Source organism: Panthera onca, chromosome A2 (assembly GCF_046562875.1).
Source record: "Panthera onca isolate mPanOnc1 chromosome A2, mPanOnc1 haplotype 2, whole genome shotgun sequence".
Classification (NCBI taxonomy): domain Eukaryota; kingdom Metazoa; phylum Chordata; class Mammalia; order Carnivora; family Felidae; genus Panthera; species Panthera onca.
The window spans coordinates 163,016,474-163,043,925 of record NC_138340.1 but is presented as its reverse complement, the minus strand read 5'-3'; the positions used below and the strand labels follow the sequence as shown (position 1 = coordinate 163,043,925).

Genomic DNA, 27,452 nt, shown 5'->3' with positions numbered 1-27,452 from the left:
TGGTGGCAGGTGCTGCTGCTGCACACCTGTGTCCCTCCACGGTTGGAGGGGTGGGTGGTGGGTCCTTTGGCGGCTCTTCCTCACTTGCTCTGTCCTCTGCCAGGCCTCAGGGAGGCCCCCTGCTCTCTGTCCCTTTTGTTCTCTGCTCTCTGTTTTCATCTGTCTGCGCCCCGCCTCCCACCGAGTTCAGCCTCTGCTCAGGGACTCTGCTCCTCTTCTCTTCCAAGGTGGCCTCCCTGCCGACTCCTGTCCCCTTGGTCTTTATCTCCTCCTCCTTACACCTGTCTCCCTTCTTCCCTCCCTACAGCACCCCTGAGCCTTCCTCCTCACCTCTCTTCCTCTGCCCCTCTGGGCTCTATCTGGAAGTCTCTCTCTCTGGTTCCCCATACCTCTGCCTGTTCTGGCCTGGTCTCCACGTCCCTGTGTCCCCGGGGGCCTGTGCGTGGGTGGGGGACGGGGGTGTCTCTAGAGAAGAGTCAGTCGGCTTCTCCACTCCAGCTGCAGGCTGGTTGCCATGGCGACAGGGTCAGAGGGCCCCCACTGCAACAGCTGAGCTGTGGGCTGGGAGAGGGGTGGGGACCATGGGGCCAGCATGCTCCCCAGTGTCCCTAGTGCCCACGGGGAGCCAGAGCCCCAGTGGTGGCCTCACACCCACTGCTGTGTGGTTCCCAGACTCAGACTACAGCGTCTCAGGTGCTTGGGCAGACACTTCGGGCCCCAGCAACCCTCCATATATACCGGGCCATTTCCCCGTTTCCTCTGTGTCCCCTGATCAGACTCCTCACTGTGACACTCTGAGACTCCTCCCTTTTCCATCGTGGCCGAGCTCTGCCCAAGCTCAGACGCCCACCTCCTGTGCCCCTGTCCAGGTCGTGATCCTCAGGCGCCCAGACCCTCATCAGCTGGGCTGCTGGTGAAGGAGCCCCTGGGTATACTGAGGCCAGGCAGGCAGGTGAGACAGAGGTGGGGGTCCAGGTGTGTCCCGTGTCCCTGAGATGGGAGCACACCAGAGCGATTTCTGGAGGAATGAGTTTAGACGCAGGCAGCACCTGTCTCAAGGGTGGAAGCCTCACGGGGGCTCCCTCCACCTTGGGCCTCCAGTCAGGGCCTGGGTGGCTTGGATACGTGGCGTGTGAGAGCACGTGCACGTGCCCCTGCAGGGTAGCCAGGAGGAGGGCCCAGGGGCCTGGGGGGCCCTGCTGCCCCCAGCCAGCATTTCTTCTGCAAGGCCGCTAGGGAAGGGTCATTCCTGAGCTAGAGTAGGGTGCCCTGGCCTGCTTGGGAGCTTCCTGTCCCAGCACCACCCAGGGGTGAGGTAGCCTGCCAAGACTGAGGGTGTCAGCCACTTCTGGCCCGCTCTGGGGTCTGGAGAGTGTTGGGAGGGCGGCTCCTCTGTGTTGTGTCTGCTGTAGCCCCCGGAGAGGAGCTATGTAAATATTTGTGCAGAGCCTTCGTCCACAATGAGAGCAGAGTTTGACGGTGGCCTTGGGCTCCAGGGAGGGGGGCTGTGGGCATCAGGAGGGCCGGCATGGGTGTGTGAGATGGGGTAAGACTCAGCCTCTTTGCTGCCTAGAGGTGGCTTCCAGGGCGATGTGACTTGAGAGGTTCCAAGAAAGCCCTTTTGCACTTAAATATCCCCTCTGAGGATGCCCCAGATGCCTCCACTAGGGAAAGTTTTGCTTGGGTGGAGAATGAGCCTTGCTTTTGAAAAACATGTTCTTTCTCATCACCTGCCCCTGCATGTAGGGGGGAATGTGGAAATATCAGTCCCTTAGTGCGATTGACTTTGACAGAAACTTTCCTCCCTGATATGGGAGCAGGGCTAGAAGAGGTGGTCGTGGTGGGACACCTGGGACACGAGACGAGAATGGGAGACTCGGGGCACCTGGGTGGCTCAGTCAGTTAGGCGTCTGACTCTCGATCTCAGCCCAGGTCATGGTCTCACGGTTCGTGGGATTGAGCCCCGCATCGGGCTCTGTGCTGATAGCATGGAGCCTGCTTGGGATTCTCTTCTGCTCTCTCTCTCTCTCTCTCTCTCTCTCTCTCTTTCTGTCCCTCCCCACCCTCTTTCTCTCAAAATAGGTACATAAACTTAAAAAAAAAAGAATGGGGGAGGCTCTGGATGAACCGCTGTCCCCCAAAATCCCCTGCAGGCTTTAATCTAGGGGCCATAAAGCTCTCCATGCTATGGACTGTGGGTGGCCTCACACAGGCCTCTCTCTGGTTTGGTCATCTGTCTACCAGACAAGAAGTGTCTTCTCCTTGGCCCATATTCTCCCTCCTTCCCAGTTCTGGACGAGATTGCCGTGTCTGACCTCCCCCGCTAGATCATAAGCTCCACGAAGGCAGAGAGTAGCCTGTCTGTTTTGTTCTCTGTGGTATCTGTGTCTAGTCCACACTGGAGCTCGGTACAAATGCATGAAGGAATGAATGAATGAATGAATGAATGAATGAATGAAGGGCTGGGCAGTGTGCTGTATTGTAGAAGCCCTATACTCGGAGTCAATGACTTGGAACAATTTCTGGCTCAGCTAGACTTGTACCTGCTTGGCCATCGGCCATGTGTCCCCAGGTCCTGGCCAGCCAGGGGAAGTGAGCTGACCCAGGGCCTCAGCATCTCTGTCCCCTACGGTGCTCCCCTCCTTGCCTTGTGCCCTGCTCGCAACCCCTGCTCGCCTCTCCCCCTCCTTCCCCAGGCTTCTGCCTCTCCCTCAAATCACTGAAACCGTATTTGTGTTCATGTTTCTTTTTTTTTTTTTCTTTCTCTTTCATTTCATTTTCCTTTTTATCTCACTCTCCAGCCCCATTACCCTCCCCTTAGGCAACCATTCAGATGTACTTACTGTGAATGTGTTGCTTGCATATGTTCTTGCAAAATGTGTATTTTGTCTGGATACACACAGGCTTAATTTATGTAAATGATATGTGCTATATATTATATTCTGGTGTTCACTTGACTTGCACAGGAGTATGCCTTTCAGTCCATCCAGGTTGCTACTTAGCATCTAGTCTGTAGCTTTGTATTTTGTGGTGTGTACCCACCTCAGTTTACCTGCCTGCCCTCCTGGGCAGCCATCTCCAGATTTCCCGCATAAATAATGCCGCAGTGAACATCCTCAGCCATGGTCCCTTCTGGACTCGGGTGAGGATGTCTTTGGGATGTATCTGCAGGGGTGGGATTGCTGGATCACAAGGTTTGTGGACACTTAATTCAACTAAGCACTGTCAGACTGTACCCCAGCATAGCTACCCCCATCACCACTTGCCTAAACAGGGTACCAGATTTCTAGTCCCTCATATCTCTGCCACACTTGGCGTCATCCACGTTTATAATTTTTGCCAACCTAATAGGTGAAAGTGATAACTGGCTGCCTTAAATTTGCATTTGTTTGATACTGTGTGAGTCCTGGCATGTCTTAGGCTCCATTGCGTTTTGTGTCGATTTGCCTGTGAGTTGCCTGTTCATATCCTTGCTCACTTTTCTTTCTTTCTCTCTTTTTTTTTAATGTTTATTTATTTTTGAGAGAGAGAGAGAGAGGCAGAGAGAGAGAGAGAGAGAGAGAGAGAGAGTGAGAGAGAGAGAGAGAGAGAGACACGGAGCACAAGCGGGGGAGGGGCAGAGAGAAAGACACAGAATCCAAAGCAGGCTCCAGGCTCCAAGCTGTCAGCACAGAGCCCGACGCGGGACTCGAATCCAAGAACCTTCAGATCATGACTGAAGTCGGATGCTCAACCAACTGAGCCACCCAGGCGCCCATCTTTGCTCACTTTTCTCATGAAGCTACTGTCTTTTGCAGGAGTTGCTTGGGTATTCTAGAAATACACATGCTTACAGTTAAATATTCAATATATGGGTTCCAGACATTCATTCCTGTTGGATGGAGATATTGCAAGTATCTTCTCCCGTTCAATTATCTCTCAACTTTATCCGACAAAGACACTTTGTGTTGATACAAATTAACTGACTTTTAGCTTTGTTTGTGCTTTTGAAGTTTTGTTTAAGAAATTGTTCACCACCCTGAGGTTGCAGAGGGCTCCATTTTCTTCTATTAATTTAATTGTTTTACCTCTCTCGGTTGGCTTTCATCCATCCTGAGCCTCCCTCTGTGGTGTCAAGCGGGGATCAAGTTATATTTTTTTCCGTGTCGTGAGCCAATTTTCCCCACACACCTAGTAAACAGCCTGTTCTTTTCCAGCATTCGCGGGGCCACCTTGATCGTAAGCTAATTTCCCATCTATCCATGGGTCTGTCTTGGAGCTCCCTGTTCTGTTCCAAATATTTATTTGTCTCTTCTTGCATCAAAACCACACTAAAACAACTGTGGCATTTAGTATGTCTTAGTATCTGGAAAGGCGAATATTCCGTCTTTCTTCTTCTTTTTAAAGATTGACTCAGGTATTTGTGGACCTCTCTTCTTCTTTATGAACTTTAGAGAAAGTTTCTCGAGTTCCTGGAAAGAAAACCCATACTAGAATCTTGATTGGAATTAGATTAGTTTTGCAGATCAATTTGGGGGAGAATTGACATCTGTATAATATCCGTCCCATCCGAGAGGCTGGACTATCTCTCCATTTATCAGATTGTTTCTGTACTCTTGATTAGTTTTAAGTACCCCCCCCCCCCCCGCCCCTGCCTCCCCACAGAGGTCTTGTGCATTTTTGATCAATTCCTAGTTACTTTATAGTTTTTGTTGCTATTACGAAAGAGACCTTGTTTTTGACTACCTGTTCTAATAGTTATGTGCTGGCGGAGAGAAATACTGTCCATTTTGGGGCTGACCTTGCATCTGGCAGCCTCATTGAGCTTGCTCTCTTATTAGTTCTAATTGTTTCTCTGTTGATTTTGTTGGTTCTGTGGGGAGATGATCCTATCATCTGCAGACAATGCCAGTTTTCTATGTCTTTGTTTGGGTCATTGCCATGTGTTTTGATGGTCAGAGGTCCATCTGACTCCTCAGGAGGCTTCATGGGTGTCTGCATTTGTACCTGCATTTGTTCTTTGGAGCGTCCCAGCGTCCTGTGAACGGGGAGAGTCCTGGAGGGAATACAGCTCTTGCTTTAATGATTGAGAAGCTGTGGCCGCCTGGGCGATCGATGAGAGTGCTGGAATTGGGGTGGGTGTTCTCAAGGCATCCCCTGGCTCTCTGGGGTATGCTGGGAGCTAAGGTGGGCATGTAGTTCTGGGGCTTGCAGACAGTTGGAGGCAGGTCGGGACCCCAGGTTGTTTCCTGGTGGACTGTGGCTGTTTGCCCTCGCTGCCCAGCAGCAGGCTGTGCGGGAGTCACAGGAAAGAGCACTGGTAGGGGTCTGAGGCTCAGAAACTCCGTGCCTTTGTGGCTCTTGCTCTGGTCCCCTGCCCTGGTTCCTGGGCTGCCGGCCTTTATGTTCCACGCTGTTGATTAGATTTAATAGCACTTCAGGAAAAGACACCTTGATTCTCATGTTGATTCCAACAACTGTCTCGACTCAGCACGGTTTTGAAATGGGCAAATTCTATCATGAAAGGCCAGTTGGCCCCCCGGGATCTGAAAGGGAGTTTAGATGGGAGGGGGGATGGCCCTGTCTGCACCCACCTAAGTGCAGGTCACCACCCTGACGACCAGTCCTTGGATACCTGCTTGCCCAGGACTTCCTGTGAAACCAGCCCAGCCCTGGCCTCAGGGCTCCAGCTTGGGTAGGGGGGAAAGAAGGAAGCTCACCCCAGAAGCCAGTGCACAATTACCTCCTACATTAGGGATATAGTGTTAGAAATTCTCAAAGAGACATATCACATGGGCCAGATGGAGCAGTCAGTAACATCTTTGTAGAGGGGAGTCCTGCGGGTCCCGGAGGGATGGCAGGAGCTGGCAGGAGGAGGGGTGGGGGCTGTGGAGTTGGAGAACCAGGCGAAGCTGGGGTGCCCTGAAGGGGCTCTGAGGGAGCACCCGGGACCCGGCAGGCTGGGAGGCCCACCCGGGAGGGCGGGCTGAAAGGTCTGAGGTGGTTGGGATCAGGGATTCCGGAGGATTCCAAGGGGGGGCAGACTCCAGGAAGTAGGAGGGGGAAGGGAAAGCTTGGAGGAGGGGAATGAGAACGGAACTGGAGAGCAGCCTTCCCCACGTGAACATGGCCTTGTTTCACCTTCCCAAGGCTCCTGGGGGCAGGGCAAGGTCGTGGCTCCCAGATTACATAGACACGTGGCTGTGTCCCTGGAGGTGGATGGGGCTTGGACCCAGGGCTTGTCTAGAAAGAACTCTTCTCCTGAGGCTGTTGCATTGTCCCTGGGGAAAGGTGGCACAGGCTGGCCGTGCAGTGGGTTTGCGGGGGAGGGGTGGTAGTCTGGCTCGCAGCACAGAGGGCCCCAGAGGGCCCTATAAATGACCCTATAAATCCCTGGGAAGGTGTCAGGCTGGTGGAGGCGTCTGTCTGGAGATGGGAGATGGTCTTTCTGAGTGAGTCGGGGGCCGGATCATGGCTTCCCAGCTCCTGCCCTACAGCGGTCATTCTGCATTGCTCAGCTCCTGGAGGGAGTCAGGGGCAGAGGACCCCCCCCCCCCCCCCCCCACACACACACACTCACTGGCTGACCTCTCAGGGTTCCCTATTCTGTCCCCTGAGCCTGCAATATCCCTGGCCTTCCCTGGGACCCCAGCTGCCCATGAGAGCGGTGTTAGCGACACGGTGGCCCCTGGCCAGGAGCAGTTCCTGCTGCACCTTCCTGTCGCCGCCACCAGGCTAAATATAACCTGACACTGCACAGCCCTGGGCTGCCGCCGACAGAGACAGCCTCTCTGCCTGGGGGCGGACAGGGAGGACTGGAGCCCCAGCCTCCTGCCCTCAGTGTGACTTTGGGCCCAGCTCCTCCTGCCGAGAGCCAGGCAGGGAGGTGATCCGGGTGAGGATGGCTGCCTCCCCGAGGTCACCTTCCCTGCAGGGACCCGGCACCCTGCCTCGTTAGAGCTCTGGATGCTTCCACAAGGCCATCTGTCATTTCATCTGGCACCCAGGGCAGGAATCACTTGTCCCTGCAGTACTTACAGGGAGACCGAAGTCCAGAGAGGTGGGTGGCCTGCCTGCAGCCACACAGCAATTGCCCAGTTCTCCAGCTGACTGGGGCAGGTCAGCTCAGCCCTGTAGGCTCTTCCCTCAGCCTGCGTTACTCTCTCTTCCTCCACCTCACGCTGGGCTCTGAAATGGGGTCCTTTTGACTCCTTGGCTCAGTGAGGCCAGGTGCCAGGCCTGTCCTGTGCACAGTGCCCCCAGTACATCATGTGGGTGCTCAGTGAATGTTCGTGGGGGAATGAAGAGACATGTTCAAAGGAGCAGTGATGACATCTCATTTACGGATGAGCATCTGGGGACTCTGACCTGAGGGGCTTGCCCAAGGACACTCCGGGTCACCTCAGCCCTTCCTTTCTCTGCCTGCTGGGGGCTGCCCTGAAAGATAAGGCCTGTCCCTGTTGAAGCTGAGTATGGCTTCTGCCTGGAGCCCAGCCAAGGCCAGGGGTGCCCAGAGGTGGGAGATGCAGTTTGAGACTGTGGGTGGGGTCCCAGGTCCCTGGCTGGGTTGGGGTGCCGGGCAGGGACCCTGCCTCTGGCTGCGCGGCTGGGTGTGGTTGGCACCAGATGAAAGTGGGCCGGGCGATGTGTTCTGGTGGAAGACAGCAGGGGGTCGGGAGGGGCTGTACCTGCTGAACTTGGAATGTGTTCAGGCCTGATTCTCCCCCAGGACCCCTCCCCCTGCCTGTCCCTTCTCCCCTCCTTAGTGACCTGCCATCAGCTGCATGACCTCTGTTGGCTATTAGGATCCGAGGCACAGAGGAACCTGTCAGTGTATGGCTATTAATCAGCCGTGGCCTCCGCTTTCATTGTGTCCATCCCCACAGGGCCCGGGGTGCCCCGAGCTCCGGGAGGTAGGCAAAGGCTGGACACCCAGCCGTCAATTATCTTCAGCTGGGGCTGGGGGTTGTGTGGGGGGGTGGTGGTGTGGTGGTGGTGAATGGGATATTCATTCATCCCTCAAGCCCTGCAGGGTGGGCGTGATCCCCCCCCCCCCCCCTTACCCATGAACACCCTGAGGCTCCAGGAGGGTAGGTGATTTGCCCAAGGTCATCCTGGAGCAGTGAGCAAAGGCCAGCTGACCGCACAGCCTGCAACCCCCCCTCCTTGGCACTAGGGAACCTCACAGCCTTTCTGTGGGCAGTGTGGGGTTCCTGCTGCTCCCCTCCAGGCTGTCCCTTCCCGGAGCGCTCCGCGCTGGTGGCCTCGGGAGAGTTGGCCGTGCCTGCCACAGAGTGGCTTTCCACGGAACTGCAGCCTGGCCCGGCTCTGGGCCCAAGTCAGCCTCTGCTCCAGGGGGAGCTGCCCTGGGGGCAGGGCAAGGTCGGAAGCGGGGGAGGAGAGAAGTGCAGGGTCCGGGGGTAGGTAGGAGTGGGTCTAGGGGAGGGTGAGGCGCCCTTCTGTGTGTGCAGTGCCAGCCCTGGAGGCAGCTGAGCCGTGGACTCCCCGCATTTCTTTGCTGGGAAGTTGTGTGAAGGTCAGAGCCCCACCACCCACAGGCTGCAATTTGCTCGGGCTGTCCCTGGGCCCAGCCCTCGACCTGTCTGAGCTTCAGCTGCTCTGAGGGACGCACACTCGCCATGATCCCAGCCAGTGATGGGATGGGGATCGCTGGCAGATCTGGCAGAAGAGCTGGGGAATGGGCGGCCTGACAGCCCGTGGGAGACCCAGCCAGCCCAGCAGGGTGGTGGGAGGAAAGTAGAGCCTCAGAGAGCCCTGGCTGACTTGGGGCCACTAGCTTTCCTTCCTTCCCTGTCCCCTTGAAAATAGCAGCTGGAGCCTCCCTCCTCACCCTCATCCCTGCAGCCCTCAGGCAGGGCTCCAGTTCACATTTTTGGAATAACCAGGGCTTTGACAGGGTTATTTGAAAGGGAAAATTCCTTGAATGTCGACCAAGGGAGAGGGCCAAGGGGGCTCTGCATGTCGATGTCTGTCTAGAGTGGGGAGCGGCTCTGTACTGCGAGGGGGCTTCTATCTGGAGTTTTGGCGGCCCGGCAGGCGGTGGGGTGGCGATTTGGGATGCCACAGTCCTGGGCTACCTGAGTGACAGCATGCAGTTCTGGCTGCCTCTCTTCAGAGAAGCCTGAACTGAGTGGGCGTGGGGTATTGAGGCCTTGGGTTCAGACTCCGAGGCTCTGTGTTGGGGGCAGAATCCCCAGGCCGTTCTCGAAGGGTTGGGCTCATCTCCATTTCAGACTTTGGACTTCTCTGAGACGAGTGTCCCCGGAGGAACCGAGGAACGAGAATCAGGGGCCTGGATTACTGGGGTCCCAGGGATGGGTGTTGGGGGTCTTGAGGGCTCAGGTTTCCTGGTCTCTGGCCTCTCCTTAGTCCTGATGAGGACCAGTCCCTGTTCAGGCCGCCGGCCATCACCATATTAGGGCATAAACTCTAGCCGGGCTGCCTGGGTGCCAAACGGTCTCCAGCTGGGCCCGGCCCCCCTGCGGCTCGTGACACCGCAGTGGGGCTTCAGCCAGGCCATGTCAGAGGCCAGGGGTCAGGGGACAGCTGCTGGAGGGAGACCCAGACAGAGCCCTCAGCTCAGGTCTCCCAGGCTGAGCCGTGAGGGCAAGGATGCGGTGAGTGGAAGGACTTTGGGGTGGGGTGCGGAGAATTCCTGGTCAGCACTTCCCCTGGCCCAGCTCTCCCCCCCCCCCCCCCCCAACGCCCCTTATCCCAGTGCTGTCCTGTTCCGGTTGGTTTCAGAGGATGGCGTCAGGAGTGCTGATCTGCCTCCCTCTCCCGGCCTTGTCCCCAACAAGTCCTCCCCACACTGGGAGCATCTCCCAGGACTCAGGCCCTTTGTACCTGGCCTGCTGGAGGCTCAGCCCTCAGGGCCTTGTTGGCAGGCATCTAGCACTAGCCCAAGTCCAAGTCCGGAGGCTGCGGGGGATGGGGGGGTGGGGGGTGGGGGGTGGGGGGGCAAGTTTGTTGGCTTCTTCCTCGACTCAGTTCACCACCCACACTTTCTCTCCACCCTCCTCCTCCCTGACCTCACCCTCACCATCAGCACTCCCCCATCCCTCACACCTGCTGCCGGGCCTGCTCTCTGGTGCATTGTTTTAGGTGCTAGGCCCTTCAGAGGGGACAACCGACTGACCGACCACCAACCGTGGGGAGTTAGGTAGGCCCCTGCAGTTCAGAGAAGACAGATGATCACGGGGGAGCCAAGGCAAGGAAAGAAGTTTGGCCCAGAATGAGAGGAAGATGAGGAACGTGCGTCTGGTCCCTGTTGGGTCCATAAAGAAGGAGGAACAGAGTGTTTACGCGCCTTCCTGTTTCATCCAGGAGCGCTTCCTGTGGGTGGGAGTTCTGAGCTGGGCCTCAGAGGCTGAGAGTGGTCACTCTCAGAAATGAAGAGAGAGAAAGGTGAGGGGCGGTGCCCTGGGCAAGGAGCAGAGGCGGACTGGGTACACTGGGCCTGGTGCACTGACCTCACCTGGTGCAGGGGCTCTGGTGGGCAGAGAGACAGAGATTGGGAGGGGAAAACAAAAGTCAAGGGACAGAGAGAACAATGAGAGACAGAGAGGAAAGGTCTGGAGGCCACGCTTCTCAACTCTCTGCCAAAGGGTTACTTTCCTTTATGTCTACATGTCATAGACCAGCCCTTTTGTGAACTACAAAATCACACGCGTGGACGTTGTGGGAACCCCACATTGCTGTAATGGTTTTGAAACTCTTGCCCTCGACTGGTGAACGCAGCTTGTGGGTCGGCATAGCACTTGGGGACTCATGTAGGGAGAGCAGAGTCAGAGTACCTGTTAGTCCCTCACCGTGTTCGGCACGTGTTGACTTACTTCCTCTTTACAACTCATGAGAAAGGAATTACTATCATTCCCATTTCATAGGTGAGGAAAATGAGGCACAAGGAGGCTACATAATTAAAGATAAAGCAAAACAAAACAAAACAAAACAACTGGAAGCTGGATGCAGAGATCCTGGGCCTGAAGTCTGCGGGCTCACCTGCTGTGCTGGGCTGCCTTGGGCGAGGGAAGGCAAGGATACATCGAGAGGATAGGGAGGGAGACAGAGAGAGGGCTCCACAAGAAGCGGTGAGCAGGCAAGCACGGGGTGCCTGGGTGGCTCAGTCAGTTAAGCGTCCGACTTCGGCTCGAGTCATAATCTCACGGTTCATGGGTTCGAGCCCCGCGTGGGGCTCTGTGCTGACAGCTCAGAGCCTGGAGCCTGCTTCGGGTTCTGTGTCCCCCTCTCTCACTGTGCCTTCCCCACTCACGCTCTGTCTCTCTCTGTCTCTCAAAAATAAATAAATGTTAAAAAAAATTTTTTAAAAGCAACAGTGAGCTGGAGTGGACAGATCGAGGGAGGGAGCTCAGGATGGCAGGCCCAGGGCAGAAGGAGGGGTCGGTGCAGGAGACACTGGAGAGGACGGGCCGGGAAATGTGGCTGAGGGCCGTGGGGGAGGCATGGACTGGCCCCTTTGGGTCCCGCTCTGCTGTGCCCACCTGAGGGGCCCTGGGGTCACAGTGGCCACGTCCTCCACTCTGCAGGGAGCTGCTTCCTGTGCCTGGTGGACGTGGTGCCCGTAAAGAATGAAGATGGAACTGTCATCATGTTTATCCTCAACTTCGAGGTGGTGATGGAAAAGGACGTGGTGGGGTCCCCGGCCCATGACACCAATCACCGTGGACCCCCCACCAGCTGGTTGGCCCCGGGTAAGTGTAACCATACTCTCAGGTCCCTTTCCTGAGGCCTTGAGGTTACCCAAGGTCAGTGCTCTGCAGGAAGTGGTGTTGGGGTGCCCCTTTCAGAGGTTGGGGAAAGAACACCAAGGATCTGGCCTAGGCCCATCTGGCTCAGGAGGGACAGACAGGGCTGGGGTGACAGACTGAGCCCAGATTCACAGGTCTTTGGGACAGGACGTACCTGGTTTCCTAGCCTTACCTGCTTGGGTTCCTACCACAGCGTCTCCTGGGAGTGGTCCTCTCTTCAGCCCCAGGAATGAGAGATTCACCCTTCCCACATGGCCTTGGCCATCTTGGAGCAGCTCTCCTGCTCATCAGAAGGGCGCTGTCTCTCAGGGATTCAACTCCCTCTCTGTGTTGTTTCTGCCCCCTGGGCCTTGATCCTGGACTGGCCAGCTCCCTGCTCTGGCCTTGGCTGACTGAGGATTTGAAGGGAATGCTCACCATGGCTGGAGACACAGAGGCCTCACCTCATGCTCCCGTAACACAAAGGCTCCCCCCCTTCTCCGTGACGTCCTTTTTGGGTTTCATTTTAATTTTCCCCCCTGGCAAAAGATTCCACCTCTTGGCTTCTCAAGCGCTGGGAAGGCAGTGTTAATAACCCTGGCCTTACCTGTTCTGCAGGTACTGTCTGCAGGATGGCGGGGCACGGCCGGAAGGCATCGCCCCTCCATGCAAATGCAGGCTCTGCCATTTACTTGTGAGTTGCACAACTCACGGATGCCTAAATTTCCTCAAGTCTAAACAGGGGATAATGATACCCACCGGCATTGTGAGAGTCAGGCAAAGTGTATGTGGAGCCCACTGTGACCTGTGAGGCTCAAGAAACGGTAGTTTATTATTGTCAGAGCCTTAGATAAGATCCTATGCCGCAAGCTGTTTGAGACTTGAGTTCTGTGCAGCGGGAGTGGGGGTGAAGGTGTGCCGCCTGCCTGGGGCTCCCCGCCTCCCTCCCCTCGGTGGCTGTGGCGCCAGCTCCCAGGCCTCCCTGCCTCCCGGCTGCCCTACCCCCCCCCCCCCCCCCCCCCCCCCCCCCCCCCCGTCCCCCGTGGCCACCCGCCTCTCTTCTCCCCGCAGGCCGAGCCAAGACCTTCCGCCTGAAGCTGCCCGCGCTGCTGGCCTTGACGGCCCGGGAGTCATCGGTGCGGCCCGGCGGCGGCGGGGGCGGCGCGGGCGCCCCGGGGGCCGTGGTGGTGGACGTGGACCTGACGCCGGCGGCGCCCAGCCGCGAGTCGCTGGCCCTGGACGAGGTGACGGCCATGGACAACCACGTGGCAGGGCTGGGGCCAGCGGAGGAGCGGCGCGCGCTGGTGGGCCCCAGCTCACCGCCTGCCTGCGCGCCCGACACGCACCCCTCACCCCGGGCGCACAGCCTCAACCCCGACGCCTCCGGCTCCAGCTGCAGCCTGGCCCGGACGCGCTCCCGGGAGAGCTGCGCCAGCGTGCGCCGCGCCTCCTCCGCTGACGACATCGAGGCCATGCGCGCCGGGCTGCCCCCGCCGCCGCGCCACGCCAGCACCGGTGAGGGCCGCAGCACCCGCCGGGCCTGCCCCGTTCGGGGGCCCTCAGCTTCCTCCCTCTCAGCCTGGTCCTGTGCGCCTGGGAGATGGAAATCCCATTAAGCACTTACTTAATCCCATTAAGTGGCCTTTTACTCCATTAAATGTCCATTCATCCCATTACATTCTTCCACTGGCAGAGCCTTTGCTGGCTGGTGGAGCTCGCTCTCCCAGGATGGCCCGGAGCAGGGGTGGCCATGGGGAGTGTGAAGGGCAGGAGAGGCCTCTGGGTCCCAGCTACCATCTGGCCCTTGGGCGGGTGCCCAGGGCCCACTGAACAGACGTTTACGGAGGACCATCTTCCTCCATCACCTCACTGCTATGCCATGGCATGCTTCCTTACAGTGGCAAGGACTCTGGCCTTGTTCTCAGTGACTGCCTGTCTCCTGAGTTGGCCTCACTGACTCACTGTACCCCACGGCCTAGTCCACACCCGGCCTGCCACCCTGACCCGGCTCTCCCCTCCACTCCGGGGGCCATGCGCCCCTGCCTGCCACCCTGACCCGGCTCTCCCCTCCACTCCAGGGGCCATGCACCCCCTGCGCAGCGGCCTGCTTAACTCCACGTCAGATTCCGACCTCGTGCGCTACCGTACCATTAGCAAGATTCCCCAAATCACCCTCAACTTTGTGGACCTCAAGGGGGACCCCTTCTTGGCTTCGCCCACCAGTGACCGGGAGATCATAGCACCCAAGATAAAGGAGAGGACCCACAATGTCACTGAGAAGGTCACCCAGGTACGTGCCTAGCTCCCTGGCTCTCCTCTCACCCTGGAGGAGCTTGGAGGGGGTGGGAGTGGGCTGTGGTCAAAGGGGGGTGGTGGAGGGGCCTGGTCCGTGAGGGCCTCTGGAGGGTGGGCAGACCCCCTGGCTGGGGGTGGGGGTGGGGGATTGCAGAGCTGGGGTGAGAGACAAGTCTGAGAGGTCCTGAGGAAGAGAGACTTCAGGGGAGAGGAGGGGAGAAGAGGGGAGGGGAAAGAAGGGGAGGAAAAGAGAGAGGAAGGGAAAAGAGAGAGGCAGATACAGAGAACAGGTTGATGGGGCACGGGAAGGACAAGGCAGTTGAGACAAGGTGGGCTGGAGAAGGCAGCCATAGGGACGCGATGGGGTCTGCTCACTGGGTGTGGTGAAGGAGGTATGGGGTGGGCTAGGGGCAAACTTACAAGAGACTTCAAATGAGAAGCGGCCACGGAGGTCAAGGTCAGGGGTCTTGATTCTTCTAGGCCGACGTGATAAGCTAGATGGAGGTGGGGGGGTCCTGTGCTAGGGCTTGAACGGCTTGGAGGTATGCATCCCTGTCCCCAAACCACGGGACAGGAGAGGGGAGGGTATGATGGTGGGTGCCCTGATACAGAGGGATTAAGTCCCAGAGAAGACCACCAGCCTTTGGGGGCACTGCCCAAGACCGTCCGGTGGCAGGACCAGCCTGGTCTCCTGGTCCCCCGGTAGCAAGGTTGCTGGCACCACCCCCCACCGCCCAGTCCGTGCCGACTCCTTCATATTCTGGCCTCGGGGGTGGGGTGGGGGAGAGGGTCCTGAGTGGGGATGCCTGCAGTAGGTGACGAGCCCGGGATGGTGGGGGCTCCTGGGCCGCACCTGCTGAGCCCCAGTCTCTGTTGCCCCCTCCTGCGCCTTCCTCGGCAGCTCCTTGAGTTGGCCCGAGAGAGGGAGCTGCCCCCTTTCGCCCGCTGTTGTCGCTGCCAGCCTCCTCGGCCCTCCTCCTGGCCCTGCTCCCGCTGCCTCTGGCTCTCTGGGTCCCTGCCAGGTCTCCAGCCCCTTGGCCTTGACTCCAGAATGTTCCCCCTCACCCCAGGCCCCATATCTGGTTGCCTGCCCCTCTCCCTCTCCTGCCTCTGCCTCTCGTTCCCACCTGGAGCCCCGGTTGTCTGCCCTGCTCCTGCTCCCGCGCCCGCAGCCTGTGCCTGTCGTGTTGTGGTCTGTGCTTTTGGTCTATATGTGGCAGCGTGCGTGTGTGTGTTCTTGGCTTTGCCTGTCACCGGGCGGTCTCTCCATCTCTGGGTGTCGGTCTGAGTCTGGCTGGCTGGGCACTGGACCGGAGGGGCGGGGGTGTCGGGGAGACCATTAATCTGCGGTGACAGGCCTGGCTGCCGGGGGGAGGGGGAGGGGCGCGGGCTGCGGGAGCGGCTGCAGCAGGAGCCCTGATCGGGCCGCGGGGGAGGGGGCCGCTGGCCAGCCCAGGCAGGGCGGGGGAGCCCAGTGTGGCGGGGGTGGGGGTGGGGGCCTGGGAGGAGGGGCCGGCCGAGGAGCCGAGGTTCCGACCGCGGAGCTGCTGCTGGGCTGGCGGGCAGGGCGCAGCACGTTGGCAGCGGGGGGCCCCGCACCGGGGGGCCATGGGCGGCCCGAGCCAGGCAGGCTGCTGTCCACACTCACTGCCAGGGTGACCCCAGCCCCGGGGCCCAGCCCCAGCGACCCTGGCTTCATGCCAGAGACGGCCCTGGGCGCCAGGCCGCCAGCCTCTGGGGCGCAGCCTGGGCTGGGACTGCTGCTGGGGCGCAGGTGGGGCGCTGGCCAGGCCCTCGGGCTCCAGAGCAGGCAGGCTGGGGGGAGCCAAGTCCTCCATGGCGGCCCCAGCAGGGAAGGCGAGCGGGACAGGGGCTCTGCAGCCCAGGGCCCAGAAAGGCCGGGTGAGGCGGGCCGTGCGCATCTCCAGCCTGGTGGCCCAGGAGGTAGGTGACCCTCCCCACCCCCAGCCACTCCCCCTCCTTCCCTGGGCTGGGGCACTGAGGCAGGCGGTGGCGAGGTGGCAATTTGGGTGCGGCCTGGAAGGCTCTGGCTCCGGGGCTGGGCCGGAAGAGGGCTTCTGAGAAGCAGGACGGTTCGGGGGAGCCGTGGGGGCTGCTGCTCTGCTCAGCCCACCGCTGGCCCCTTGCTCGCTCTCCTCCAGACCGGCTGCGCCCGGGTGGACAGTGCTTCTCTTGCCAGGGCTTTCCCTCTGCCATGGCTTCCCTGGCCCACAGTCCTGACTCCAAATGCAAAAGGAGGAGAGGAAGAGGAATGAGATGGGTGCCCAGAGACGATGACGGTGGGCGAAAGGGGAGGAGGAGGAGAGGAGCACGGTGGGACAGTGAGAGGGCTGGCCGGCGCGGCCTGGCCCTGGGGCTCTAATGCTCCCCACTGTGTGCCGGGGTGGGCCCTGAGGTGGGGGAGGGAGGCTTGGGCTGCTTCAAGGGTCTGAGGAGGGTGGGGGTCAGAGGCCACTGGATGGCAGTGAGGGCAACCGGAACTCAACCATCTGGATCACCTCTTCCCTGGCAGCCTGGGGTGCTGGTGGCTGTGCTGTCTTCCCCCAGGTTGATGATTCTGTAGGCACCTCCTGGGAGTCACCTCTCTGCTCCCAGGGGCTTCTGTCAGCCTGGAGCAGGCTCAGGGCAGTGGGAGGCGGCTTAGGAGTGAGGCTGAGAATCCCACCCACCACCTGCACCTGACTCTGCTTTGGCTCCTGGGCTCCTCCCAGCAGGGGAGCAGGTGTGGGTGGGAAGAAGCCCACCCACAGGTGAGGACCCGGGATTTGGCTTAAATAAGCATCAGTATTCTGTGGGACCACGAGTCAAGGGGGGTTACATGCCTGGCCCAAGGCCGTATGGTAAGCTGGTGGTTGCAGAGCAAGGCCAGGCCCCTGTAAGGTGTGGGTCCAGGCCGTGAGTCCCAGGCTTGCCCCGTGTGTGTGTTGTTGTGCACTGGGCCTTGCTATGTGTGGACTCTGGGGTGGGGGTAGGGTCACTGCTGTTGGCCTCTGAGGCTTGGGGATGAGCCCCATCCAGGGGCAGGCACCTTCTTCCGCCCGTTGTCTGTGGGAGCCCTGGCTGGTTCCATTTTTTCAAACCTCATGTGACCAGTGAAAGGCCACTGCTTCATGCTGTCTGCCTTAAGGAGCAAAGCAGCTAGGGCTGAAGGCAGGGCAAGACACATGCTTCTTCTCGTCCCCCAGCCCCCAGCTGCTCCCCCCTGCCCACATCATACATCTCTGGAGCTGCCCATATCTACTTTAGGGTGGCCAAACCCCTAACCATGGCCCATCTTACCTTCCAGTTACTTCCTCTAAGGAGATGGTCTCCAAACAGCCCATCTGGTGATGGTGGGTCCAGGGGATCCCCAGCTTGAGTATGAATGGGAATCTTTGGGGGTTCCATCCACCCCAACTGTCCCCAGCCCAGAGGCCTGAGGATGTGGGGCCCCGGCACTCAGTGCTTCTTGGAACAGGGCCAGTAACCTTGGTTCTAAAGGGGCTGGCTGAGGCCTTGGGTTTGGCTCCCTAGGGTTGGCAGGGCTAAGGCTGGAGGGCCTAGTGGGGGGACTCTTGGGTTGAGTCGGATGTCTGTAAGAGAGGATTCTCGGGGGCAGGAGGGGGCAACGGGGGACAGACAGGCTCCTGGCCCATTGTGGGAAGGCTGGCCTCAGTCCTTCCTAGTTTGGCTTGGGAAGAGAACGACACGGCTGCTGCCACCTGGTGTGGATGGCAGGCCTGCCTCTGAGAGGGCAGGATGTGAGGTGAGCCTGTGCAGGACTGGGTGTAACACTTCTGAACATTTGCCTGTGTGCGTGTCGGTCTGTGTACACGTGGGCATGAGTATGGCTGGGTTAGGTCTTCCGTGGGCCTTTGTAGGTGTGTGGGAAGGCAGAACCTGAGGGCTGCCCTGGGTCTGGGGAGTGGTGCATGCGTGCGTGCGTGCGTGCGTGTGTGTGTGTTGTATATGTGGTGTCTGGGGGCAGTGGGCAAGGTCACGCGGTAGAGTTCTAACCATAGCTATGGGTGCGCATAGCTGGTGGGGAGTAGCACGTCTGGGTATCACTGCATGGTGCTCCGAATTCAGGTATCCAGACAGCAGGTCCACGTGCCCCGTGGGGAAGTGGAGCCCCTGGGTCACGAGGTGGTCACTGACTGTGGCCACTTGGCCAAGGGATGGGCATTCCGACTGAAGCTTGTCGGCTTTCCCCCTTACCCTGCTTGGTCTCTTCCCTGGAGGCCCAGCAGAGATGTCATCTGCTCCCACCCTGGAGATCTCACGCCCTCCCCTGCCCCGGACTCCAGTGGGACATCATCTCCTCACCTCTGCCCTCCCACCCTCCCTACCGGTCCAGGTCCTGTCCCTGGGGGCTGATGTGCTGCCAGAGTATAAGCTGCAGGCGCCGCGGATCCACCGCTGGACCATCCTGCACTACAGCCCCTTCAAGGCCGTGTGGGACTGGCTCATCCTGCTGCTGGTTATCTACACGGCCGTCTTCACACCTTACTCGGCCGCCTTCCTGCTGAAGGAGACGGAAGAGGGCTCCACGGCCCCTGACTGTGGGTACGCCTGCCAGCCACTGGCCGTGGTGGACTTCATTGTGGACATCATGTTCATCGTGGACATCCTCATCAACTTCCGCACCACGTACGTGAATGCCAATGAGGAGGTGGTCAGCCATCCCGGCCGCATTGCCGTCCACTACTTCAAGGGCTGGTTCCTCATCGACATGGTGGCCGCCATCCCCTTCGACCTGCTCATCTTTGGCTCTGGCTCTGAGGAGGTGAGCTGGCAGGGAGGCCGGGAGGGCACCTGGAAAAGGAGAGAAGGTGAGGGGGTACAGGGGGCAGCTGCCCCTTGGCCACTGTCCCTCTCCAGGTGAGCCACTCCCCAGGCAGAGGGCCAGAGAGGCCGCCTTTTTGTCTTTGTCCATCCAAAGAGGCCGCCATGTTCTAATCACACAGAAGTGGCCTGGGAACTCGTGGGGGTTCTAGGCGGGCGCCTAAGGGTGGGTGTTGTATCTTCCAGAGCCCCATTCTCACCGGGGGGACCGTGAGCCCCTCTGTCACAAAGATGAGCCCTTTTGTCACAAAGCTAGGACAAAGATTAACGGGACTCTGTGCCGGGCTTAGGGAATGGGAGCTTCCGTCATTAGGAGGTCCTGGGAGGAAGTCTTTGGGGATTTGACTTCCGGTGCCCCCTCCCTCCTCACCTGTTCCCACACTGAACGTCTGTCCCCCACCTGGCAGCTGATCGGGCTGCTGAAGACGGCGCGGCTGCTGCGGCTGGTGCGTGTGGCGAGGAAGCTGGACCGCTACTCGGAGTACGGGGCAGCTGTGCTCTTCCTGCTCATGTGCACTTTCGCGCTCATTGCGCACTGGCTGGCCTGCATCTGGTACGCCATCGGCAACATGGAGCAGCCACACGTGGACTCCCGCATCGGCTGGCTGCACAACCTGGGCGACCAGATCGGCAAGCCCTACAACAGCAGCGGCCTGGGAGGCCCCTCCATCAAGGACAAGTACGTCACGGCCCTCTACTTCACCTTCAGCAGCCTCACCAGCGTGGGCTTCGGCAACGTCTCCCCCAACACCAACTCGGAGAAGATCTTCTCCATCTGTGTCATGCTCATTGGCTGTGAGTGTACCCTCGGGGGCGGGGCGGCCCGGAGTCTGGGAAGAGCCCGAGATGGGCCAGAGCAGGGAGGGGGAAGCCCTGAGACCACCAGCAGAGCATGTGTGGGGGCTGGGACACCAGGCAGAGACTCAAGGCAGAGCCCAAGGGCACGGGGACCTGGGCTTCTGTGTTTGTGCGTCTCTCGTGCGTGCTTCCACTGAGATGTGACTGCGTGTGTCGTCGACCCGGTGCAGGGGCGGGCGGGGTCCCTCGGATGCTGACGTCCCCACTCACCCCCGCCCCCAGCCCTCATGTACGCCAGCATCTTCGGCAACGTGTCAGCCATCATCCAGCGGCTGTACTCCGGCACTGCCCGCTACCACACGCAGATGCTACGGGTGCGGGAGTTCATCCGCTTCCACCAAATCCCCAACCCCCTCCGCCAGCGTCTCGAGGAGTATTTCCAGCACGCCTGGTCCTACACCAACGGCATCGATATGAACGCGGTGAGGCCGCTCGGCTTCGCTGGTGGTGGGCTGGAGGGAGCAGGGTCACAGTGAGACTTCCCTGGATGCAGTGAGCACGTCTGACGGCGTCACGTTCTTTGGTTCAGGCGGTCACGGTGCTAGTGCCTAGAAGGACCCTGAGAAGTACGTTCTGCTTTTGATAGCGGAGCTTGGAGCTCGTGTGCTTGGGAGAACTCTCACTGTGGGGCGGGCCCAACCAGGCCCTTCCGTACAGGCAAAGCATTTAATCCTTACAACAGCCCCAGGCAGGAGCTGGTCTCTACACTTTACACTAGAGAATGGAGGCTGAGAGCAGGGAAGCATCCTTCCCGGAGGGCGAGCGAGGGCGCCCAGCTAGAAGGGGTGGACTCTCTGATGCTCCTCTCAGGGTCTCGGGGTGGGGGGTGCGGTGCCTGAAGACAGCGTGCTGAGCCAGCCCAACGCCCCCAGGTGCTGAAAGGCTTCCCCGAGTGCCTGCAGGCAGACATCTGTCTGCACCTGAACCGCTCGCTGCTACAGCACTGCAAGCCTTTCCGAGCGGCCACCAAGGGCTGCCTGAGGGCCCTGGCCATGAAGTTCAAGACGACACATGCACCGCCAGGGGACACGCTGGTGCATGCTGGGGACCTGCTCACCGCCCTCTACTTCATCTCCCGGGGCTCCATTGAGATCCTGCGGGGCGACGTTGTCGTGGCCATCCTGGGTACGGGGCTAGGTGCGGGGGACCGGGTGCTAGGTGGAGGCCTGGAGAGCTCTCAGGACACAGTTGTTGGGGCCGTGGACCCACTCCTGCCTGCAAGTAATTCACCTGAGCTTAGACCCTCCACGGGGGGGGGGGGCAGTGGAGAGGAGCCCCACGTGGGGCGGGGCTGCTGAACTCTGAGGGTTCTTAGACTCTGTTCCCTACAGGCTCTCCCCACAGGCAGCGACGCTCTTGCTTCCTGAAAGCAGGACCAAATCCAGATACTCCAAAGTGGGCAGTGGAGGGAGGTTATGCATCTGATTTTACTAAGGAAATTTACTCAGTTCCCTGCGGCCTCAGGTGATACAGCCCAGCCCAGCCCAGCCCTCACCATCTTCAAAGCAAAGGGAGTCTCACCCCTCTTTCCCTCCCAGCTGTGCCTGGGCAGGGGGCTTCCTGTCCTCTGCCTGTCCTTCCCTTGGCCATGTGCCTCAGGGCAGATGCATCACAGGGGGCCATTTTAGATTTTTATTTCTCAGTTCAGTCAACACCTATACTCACTCCACAAACAGCCCGAACACAACGACAACCCAAGTTTCACTATGTAACACTTAGCTTTAGTGCGTGTGATACATTCTGGTGTCTTCTGTGCTGTGATCAGCTTTGCTATCCTATTTTCTTTTGGTAAACAAAAATGCTGGTCTTGTTTCGCTGCCGTGTTATGACCTATAGCTTGAAGGGCCCTGTTTATGAGGGTGCAGTGATTGGCCAGGATGGTGTTTGGGGCATAGGGTTTGGAGGGGGGTAAAAGCGGACTTAGAACCCAAGGAAGCCAGGGCCATGGGCAGAGAGGGGTGTATCCAGGCTGGTCCCACTGGCCGGTTCCAGTTGTTGGAAGGCAAGGAGGTCCAAGCCCTCTATGCCCCCACGGCACTGATGGCCATGCTGAACAAATCCTGCTTTGGGGAGCAGCGGGGAGATGGGGCTGGCTAGTGCCTCCCTGGCTCTGGGGGCTGGGGCTGGTGGGTGGGTGGCCAGCCCAAGGGGAGGCCCCGAGCCTCCAGCCCCCAGCCCAGGCTGAGAATGCCGGGAAGACACATGCCTTTTCCCTGTACTGCTGCGCAGGGGCTGAGACCCTACTCTTGGTGTCCTCCTACAGGGAAGAATGACATCTTTGGAGAGCCTTTAAACCTGTATGCTCGGCCCGGCAAGTCCAATGGGGACGTGCGGGCCCTCACCTACTGCGACCTGCACAAGATCCACCGGGATGACCTACTGGAGGTGCTGGACATGTACCCCGAGTTCTCGGACCACTTCTGGTCCAGCCTGGAAATCACCTTCAACCTGCGGGACGTGAGTGGGCTGCCCTGAGGAGGCTGTACCCTGGTGGCTGCCCCCGACTGGGGTGACCTCGCTGGGCCTGTTTCCCTGCCTGTCTAATGGTATCGGAGCTGGAAGAGGTCAAAGGCCCGGCCTCAGCTCTCTTGGTGGAGCAGAGCATCTGTGCGGGGAAAGCTTCCTCACGGCGGGTGCTCCGGGCTCCACGTTCTCTACGTTAACGAGGGGGTTGGGGCTGACCGTGGCAGGGCAGGTGGGCGCGGAAGGGCACTGACACCGCTTTTGGTTCTAGACCAACATGATCCCTGGGTCTCCCGGCAGCGCGGAGCTGGAGGGCGGCTTCAACAGGCAACGCAGGCGGAAGCTGTCCTTCCGCCGGCGCACCGACAAGGGTGAGGCGAGGCGGGGCGGGGAGGGGGGGGGGAGGGTCCAGGGGAGGGGGGCGGGGCGTGAGGGCGGGCGGTAACTGCGCGTAGCTCTGAAGACTCTCGTGCCCCTACCTTCAGTGTTCCCCATTCTCTCGCCCCTACTGACCAAACGCTGTCCGCTTCCCTTTAATGCCCACTTGAACTGGCACCTCCTCCGGGAAGCCCTCTTCCACCCTCCTGGGTGCCGACCTAAGCTTCTTTGGGCCTCAAGCGGCTGGCGGCTTGGCGCTGCCTTGAACTCATGAGGGCAGAAGAGAAAGACAAAGGAGGGCGAGGGGGCCAGCGCAGGGGGTCCCAGAGAGCCCCGCCCAGCAGTCAACTATCTGAGTCGACCTGGTCCCGCCCCCCGGGGGTTCTCATTCCGCTTGAGCGTGGGTGGTGGTGGGGGGGTGGGGTTGGAGGGGGCCGGGGGTAAGAAGAGCGGAGGAAACAACCGGGGACAAACCAGGCTGTCCTGGCGCAGCCCACCCCCCAGGCCTACTCGGTCCCCTCCCCTCCTCTCCCCTTCCGTGCCTCCTGCCTTCTCTGAGGCCCGTTCTCTGTTTCCCACAGACCCGGAACAGCCAGGGGAGGTGTCGGCCTTGGGGCCGGGCCGGGCGGGGGCAGGGCCGAGTAGCCGGGGCCGGCCAGGGGGACCGTGGGGGGAGAGCCCATCCAGCGGCCCCTCCAGCCCTGAGAGCAGTGAGGATGAGGGCCCAGGCCGCAGCTCCAGCCCCCTCCGCCTGGTGCCCTTCTCCAGCCCCAGGCCCCCCGGAGAGCCGCCGGGTGGGGAGCCGCTGACGGAGGAAGGGGAGAAGAGCAGTGACACTTGTAACCCGCTGTCAGGTAGGGTGAGGGCCCGGCTCAGGTGGGTGGGGCGTGGCATCTGACCTGGCCTCAACCCAGTTCTCTGGCTCCAGGCGCCTTCTCAGGAGTGTCCAACATCTTCAGCTTCTGGGGGGACAGTCGGGGCCGCCAGTACCAGGAGCTGCCTCGCTGCCCTGCCCCCACCCCCAGCCTCCTGAACATCCCCCTGTCCAGCCCCAGCCGGCGGCCCCGGGGCGACGTGGAGAGCAGGCTGGATGCCCTTCAGAGGCAGCTCAACAGGTGAGGGCGGCTCTGTGTGTCGAGGGGGCGGGGCCTGCGTGTGTGTGTGTGTGTGTGTGTGTGTGGGTTCGCACGCGTGAGATCTGTGGGTTTCTGGTAGTATTATAGCCTGAAAGGAAGGTGTCTGCTCCGTGTGGGCTTGTCTGTGTGGGCCACACCCTGACCCCCTCTTCCCATTCAGTGCTGAGAGAGGGACTGCACACACAGAATGGAGAGGGAGCCTGGGGTGGACCAGCTGGCTGGTCCGTAAGGTGGTTCCGAAATCACCCGGTGTCTCCACATCCCCGAGAGCCAGAGCATCCTCCTCCTTCTTGCCCCAGGCTGGAGACCCGGCTGAGTGCAGACATGGCCAGTGTCCTGCAGCTGCTACAGAGGCAGATGACGCTGGTCCCACCTGCTTACAGTGCTGTGACCACCCCGGGGCCCGGCCCCCCCTCCACCTCCTCTCTGCTGCCCGTCAGCCCCATCCCCACCGTCACCCTGGACTCGCTTTCTCAGGTAAGTTCCAGAGCCCTCTGCCTGCCCAAGGCACCCCAGCCCCTGCCTTTTCTGCCCCTGGCCCACTCAAACCTGCTTTGCAGTCCTTTTCCTGAAACGCGGGGCCTCAGCTTCCTCCCACCCCCGTTTCTGCCCTCGTCCTGGACTGGACTTTTGGAGGAGGACTGCCTCGGGAGCTGCAGACACAGGGCGAGGCAGGAGAGCCCCCAAACCAAAGCCCCCAAACAGCAGGACAAAGGAAACCAGCGGGCTGAGAGGGGTCACCTAAACAGCTAGATCTACTCAGGGGGCCTGTGTCATGGCCAGGAGGGGTCTCCGAGGCCTGGTGGTGGGTGCTGCGTGCCAGTCCACCCCCGGCACGGGGTCCCTGCCGTGACCGGCCGCTGCTCGGCTCTGGCTCCGCTGCTCACCCGTGGCTCTCACAGTAGCCACTCTGCAGGGTTGTCTCGAGGGCCTTGGCCGAGCCCCAAGGTGGCGCTTCTGGCCCGCATCTCTCCCCTCCCGCGGGAGTGAGCCTCTGTTGCCCTTCGTCCTCTCCTGAGTGGACATGTGTGCTCCCGGCCCCTGACAAGACAGCTGCGTCTGGGCCCCAAGAAGGGGGTTCTTCTGGCTCCCAGAGGTGGCCTGGGATCTGCTCCCCCCTTCCTCTGGCATCCGCTCCCCCTCCCATATGCTGCCTGCTCCTGTTTGCAGACACCAGGGCCCACGTCAGCAAATGTGCCAGTCTCCCTTCACGGCCTCCCCCGCGGAGCTCTCACAGCACACTCGTCAGCATCCACAAACCCCTCCCGCCTGCCCTGGCACTCTCTCTGGCCTTCCGGGGCCTGGCCGCCAGCCTGCCTCTGCTTCTAGGTCCCTGAGTTCCTTCTAGATTGGAGGAAGGAGCCTTGTTTCTTTTCCTGTCCCAACTCGGGGCCCCTTATTCTGGATTGGGTTTGGATTCGTCTGCCATGTTCCCTGGGGGGAAGAGGGGAGTGGCTGCAGCCTTGGGCTCCCCCTGTGTCAGGGGCCACTCCCAGGGCTCCCTGCTGCCCGCTTTGGCTCCTGCCCACTGCGAGTGCATTTCTCTTCTTCCAACCTCAGCGCTTGCCTCTTGTGCTCCAAGTCCCGCTCTGTGTGGCTCAGCCCTTGTCCTTGTCCCGTTGAGCCCTCTTCTGCTCTCCAGTCCTCTGTCACCGAATTCTCCTGATGCTCTCTGTCGTTTGACCCTCCTCTCTATTCACCCGAAAGCCCCCTCCGTCCCCTCACTCCCCTTCCACAGGCTCCTCGTCTGCTCACACTGTGTTCTCTCTGCAGGTTTCCCAGTTCATGGCGTTGGAGGAGCTCCCCCCGGGGACCCCAGAGCTCCCCCAAGACGGCCCCACTCGACGCCTCTCCCTGCCGGGCCAGCTGGGGGCCCTCACCTCCCAGCCCCTGCACAGACATGGCTCAGACCCGGGCAGTTAGTGGGGCTGCCCATTGTGGACACGTGGCTCACCCAGGGTTCAGCGCACTGCCTGGGCCCCTCCCCTCAGAGGCCCTGCCCGGGAGGCCCTGGCCAAGAAAGGGGAGAGGAACATGAAGGCACAGCCCCCTCCCCCAGCCCTTGGGCCCATCTCTTCCTGCAGTCCCCTGGGCCCCCATAGGAGGGGCAGGGGCAGGGACAGGGCCGGGCAGTGGACGGGGGTCTGTGGTCTCCCCACTGCCCTGGGGGCATTAGCTGGTCTAACTGCCCGGAGGCACCCGGCCCTGGGCCTTAGGCACCTCAAGGACTTTTCTGCTATTTACTGCTCTTATTGTTAAGGATAATAATTAAGGATCATATGAATAATTAATGAAGATGCTGATGACTATGAATAATAAATAATTATCCTGAGGAGGCTCCAGGGTGCTGGACCGTGCGGCCCTGGGCCCGCTGTAGCGTGCGTTCACATTCACACATGCGCGCATGCGCCGGGCTCCGTGGGACTCTGGGCGTATCTGTCTGCGTGGGCAGGGTCTGCAGGAGCTGCCCTGATACCTGGGGGTGCGCAGAAGAGGTGTTCCCTGGGGTCTGCCGTGGGGCATCTCCAAGGCCTCCAGACTCCTTGTGGGCCTGGGTTCCCCATAGCAAAGCACTGCCTGGAGTGTTGTGAATAGAGAGGCAGTCCTGATGGGATGCCAGGACTGGGTCCAGCCCCTCAGGGTCGTGTTTCGCTGGGTGGCATACTGGCTCCCAGAGCTGATCATACACCCCCTTGTCCCCTTACACACTTCATGAACCCAGCCCACACTGACCCTAACCTGGGGCGTTGTTGGTTAATTCTGGCCCATGTACCCCAACCCCCTGACTTGGCCTTACCTTGACCTTAAGCCAGACTCACTTGGGCTCTGTACAGTTGGGCCCCCACGGTGACCTGACTCTGGGCACGCTGGTTTTCTCAGTCTCGACCAGAGCTCCTCAGGTGTCTGGCTGCAGATGGGCCTCGGTCACTATGATCTCTTGAGCACCTGTGATCTTCGATCACAGAGTTAATGCCTAGAGAGAGTGGGAGATTTTGGGTGGCTCGTTCTCGTTACTGGGGGAATAAGTCAGAATCTACATCCTGGGGCCAGGGAAGGGTTGTGCCCTTGTGTGTGCCTGCGTGTGCAGGTCTTGTGAGGACACACAGCCCCCTGGAGCAGTGGCTGGCAGTGACCGTGGCAGGGCACCTGCTGACCAGCAGGAGGAGCCAATGGGCAGCGGCCAGCTAGTGCTGCCCAAGGCCTCCAGAGCTGGCAGAGCAGTTTCCCACTTAATCCCCACAACCCCTGACCCTTTGAAGTGGGCTTGTTAACCTCGCCTTTTAAAAAAAACGTTTGTTTATTTTGAGAGAGAGGCGGGGGTGGGGGGTAGGGCAGAGAGAGAGAGGGAGAGAGAATCCCAAGCAGGCCCTGAGCTGTCAGCACAGAGCCGGGCATGGGGCTCGATCCCACGAACCATGAGATCAGGACCTGAGCCGAAATCCGGAGTCGGATGCCCGCTGATTGAGCTGCTCAGGCGCCCCAACCTTGGTTTGAAATCAAATGTGGCTATTCTCACGGCGCATGCCTCGGATGGGGCGGGAGACCCTGCTCTCTTGAGAGTTCTTGCTATGCCCAGAGCAGGTAGGAGAGAAGGGAGAGAATTTCTCCCGTCCGCGTGATTCTGCACCAGGGCCCTGGCTCCCCTCCCAGGATTGCCGCATATGCTTGTGACTTGGGAGCTCACACACATGACTTCCTGGGGGGTTGATGTATGTGATGTAGTGGGGGA

At 60.1% G+C, this 27,452-nt stretch overlaps 1 protein-coding gene across 6 annotated transcripts in view; it reads left to right on the top strand.

Annotated features, from left to right (window-relative positions):
• Positions 1-26,070, top strand: part of KCNH2 (potassium voltage-gated channel subfamily H member 2) — a 32,431-nt gene extending 6,361 nt beyond the window's left edge. For 2 of the 6 annotated variants that reach the window (XM_060633405.3, XM_060633402.3), the window contains exons 3-15: positions 11,547-11,711; positions 12,819-13,262; positions 13,826-14,037; positions 18,400-18,828; positions 19,295-19,682; positions 19,968-20,167; positions 20,618-20,870; positions 22,009-22,202; positions 22,480-22,579; positions 23,168-23,440; positions 23,515-23,701; positions 24,022-24,199; positions 25,496-26,070. In XM_060633405.3, the coding sequence (XP_060489388.1) occupies positions 11,547-11,711; positions 12,819-13,262; positions 13,826-14,037; positions 18,400-18,828; positions 19,295-19,682; positions 19,968-20,167; positions 20,618-20,870; positions 22,009-22,202; positions 22,480-22,579; positions 23,168-23,440; positions 23,515-23,701; positions 24,022-24,199; positions 25,496-25,645 (3,173 nt within the window). In that variant the 3' untranslated portion in view covers positions 25,646-26,070. Of the gene's footprint in view, positions 1-9,593; positions 9,618-11,546; positions 11,712-12,818; positions 13,263-13,825; positions 14,038-15,575; positions 15,987-18,399; positions 18,829-19,294; positions 19,683-19,967; positions 20,168-20,617; positions 20,871-22,008; positions 22,203-22,479; positions 22,580-23,167; positions 23,441-23,514; positions 23,702-24,021; positions 24,200-25,495 lie in introns of those variants that run through there. The other 4 variants (XM_060633406.3, XM_060633404.3, XM_060633407.3 and 1 more) reach the window with 4 other exon arrangements.
• The last annotated feature ends 1,382 nt before the right edge of the window (positions 26,071-27,452 follow it).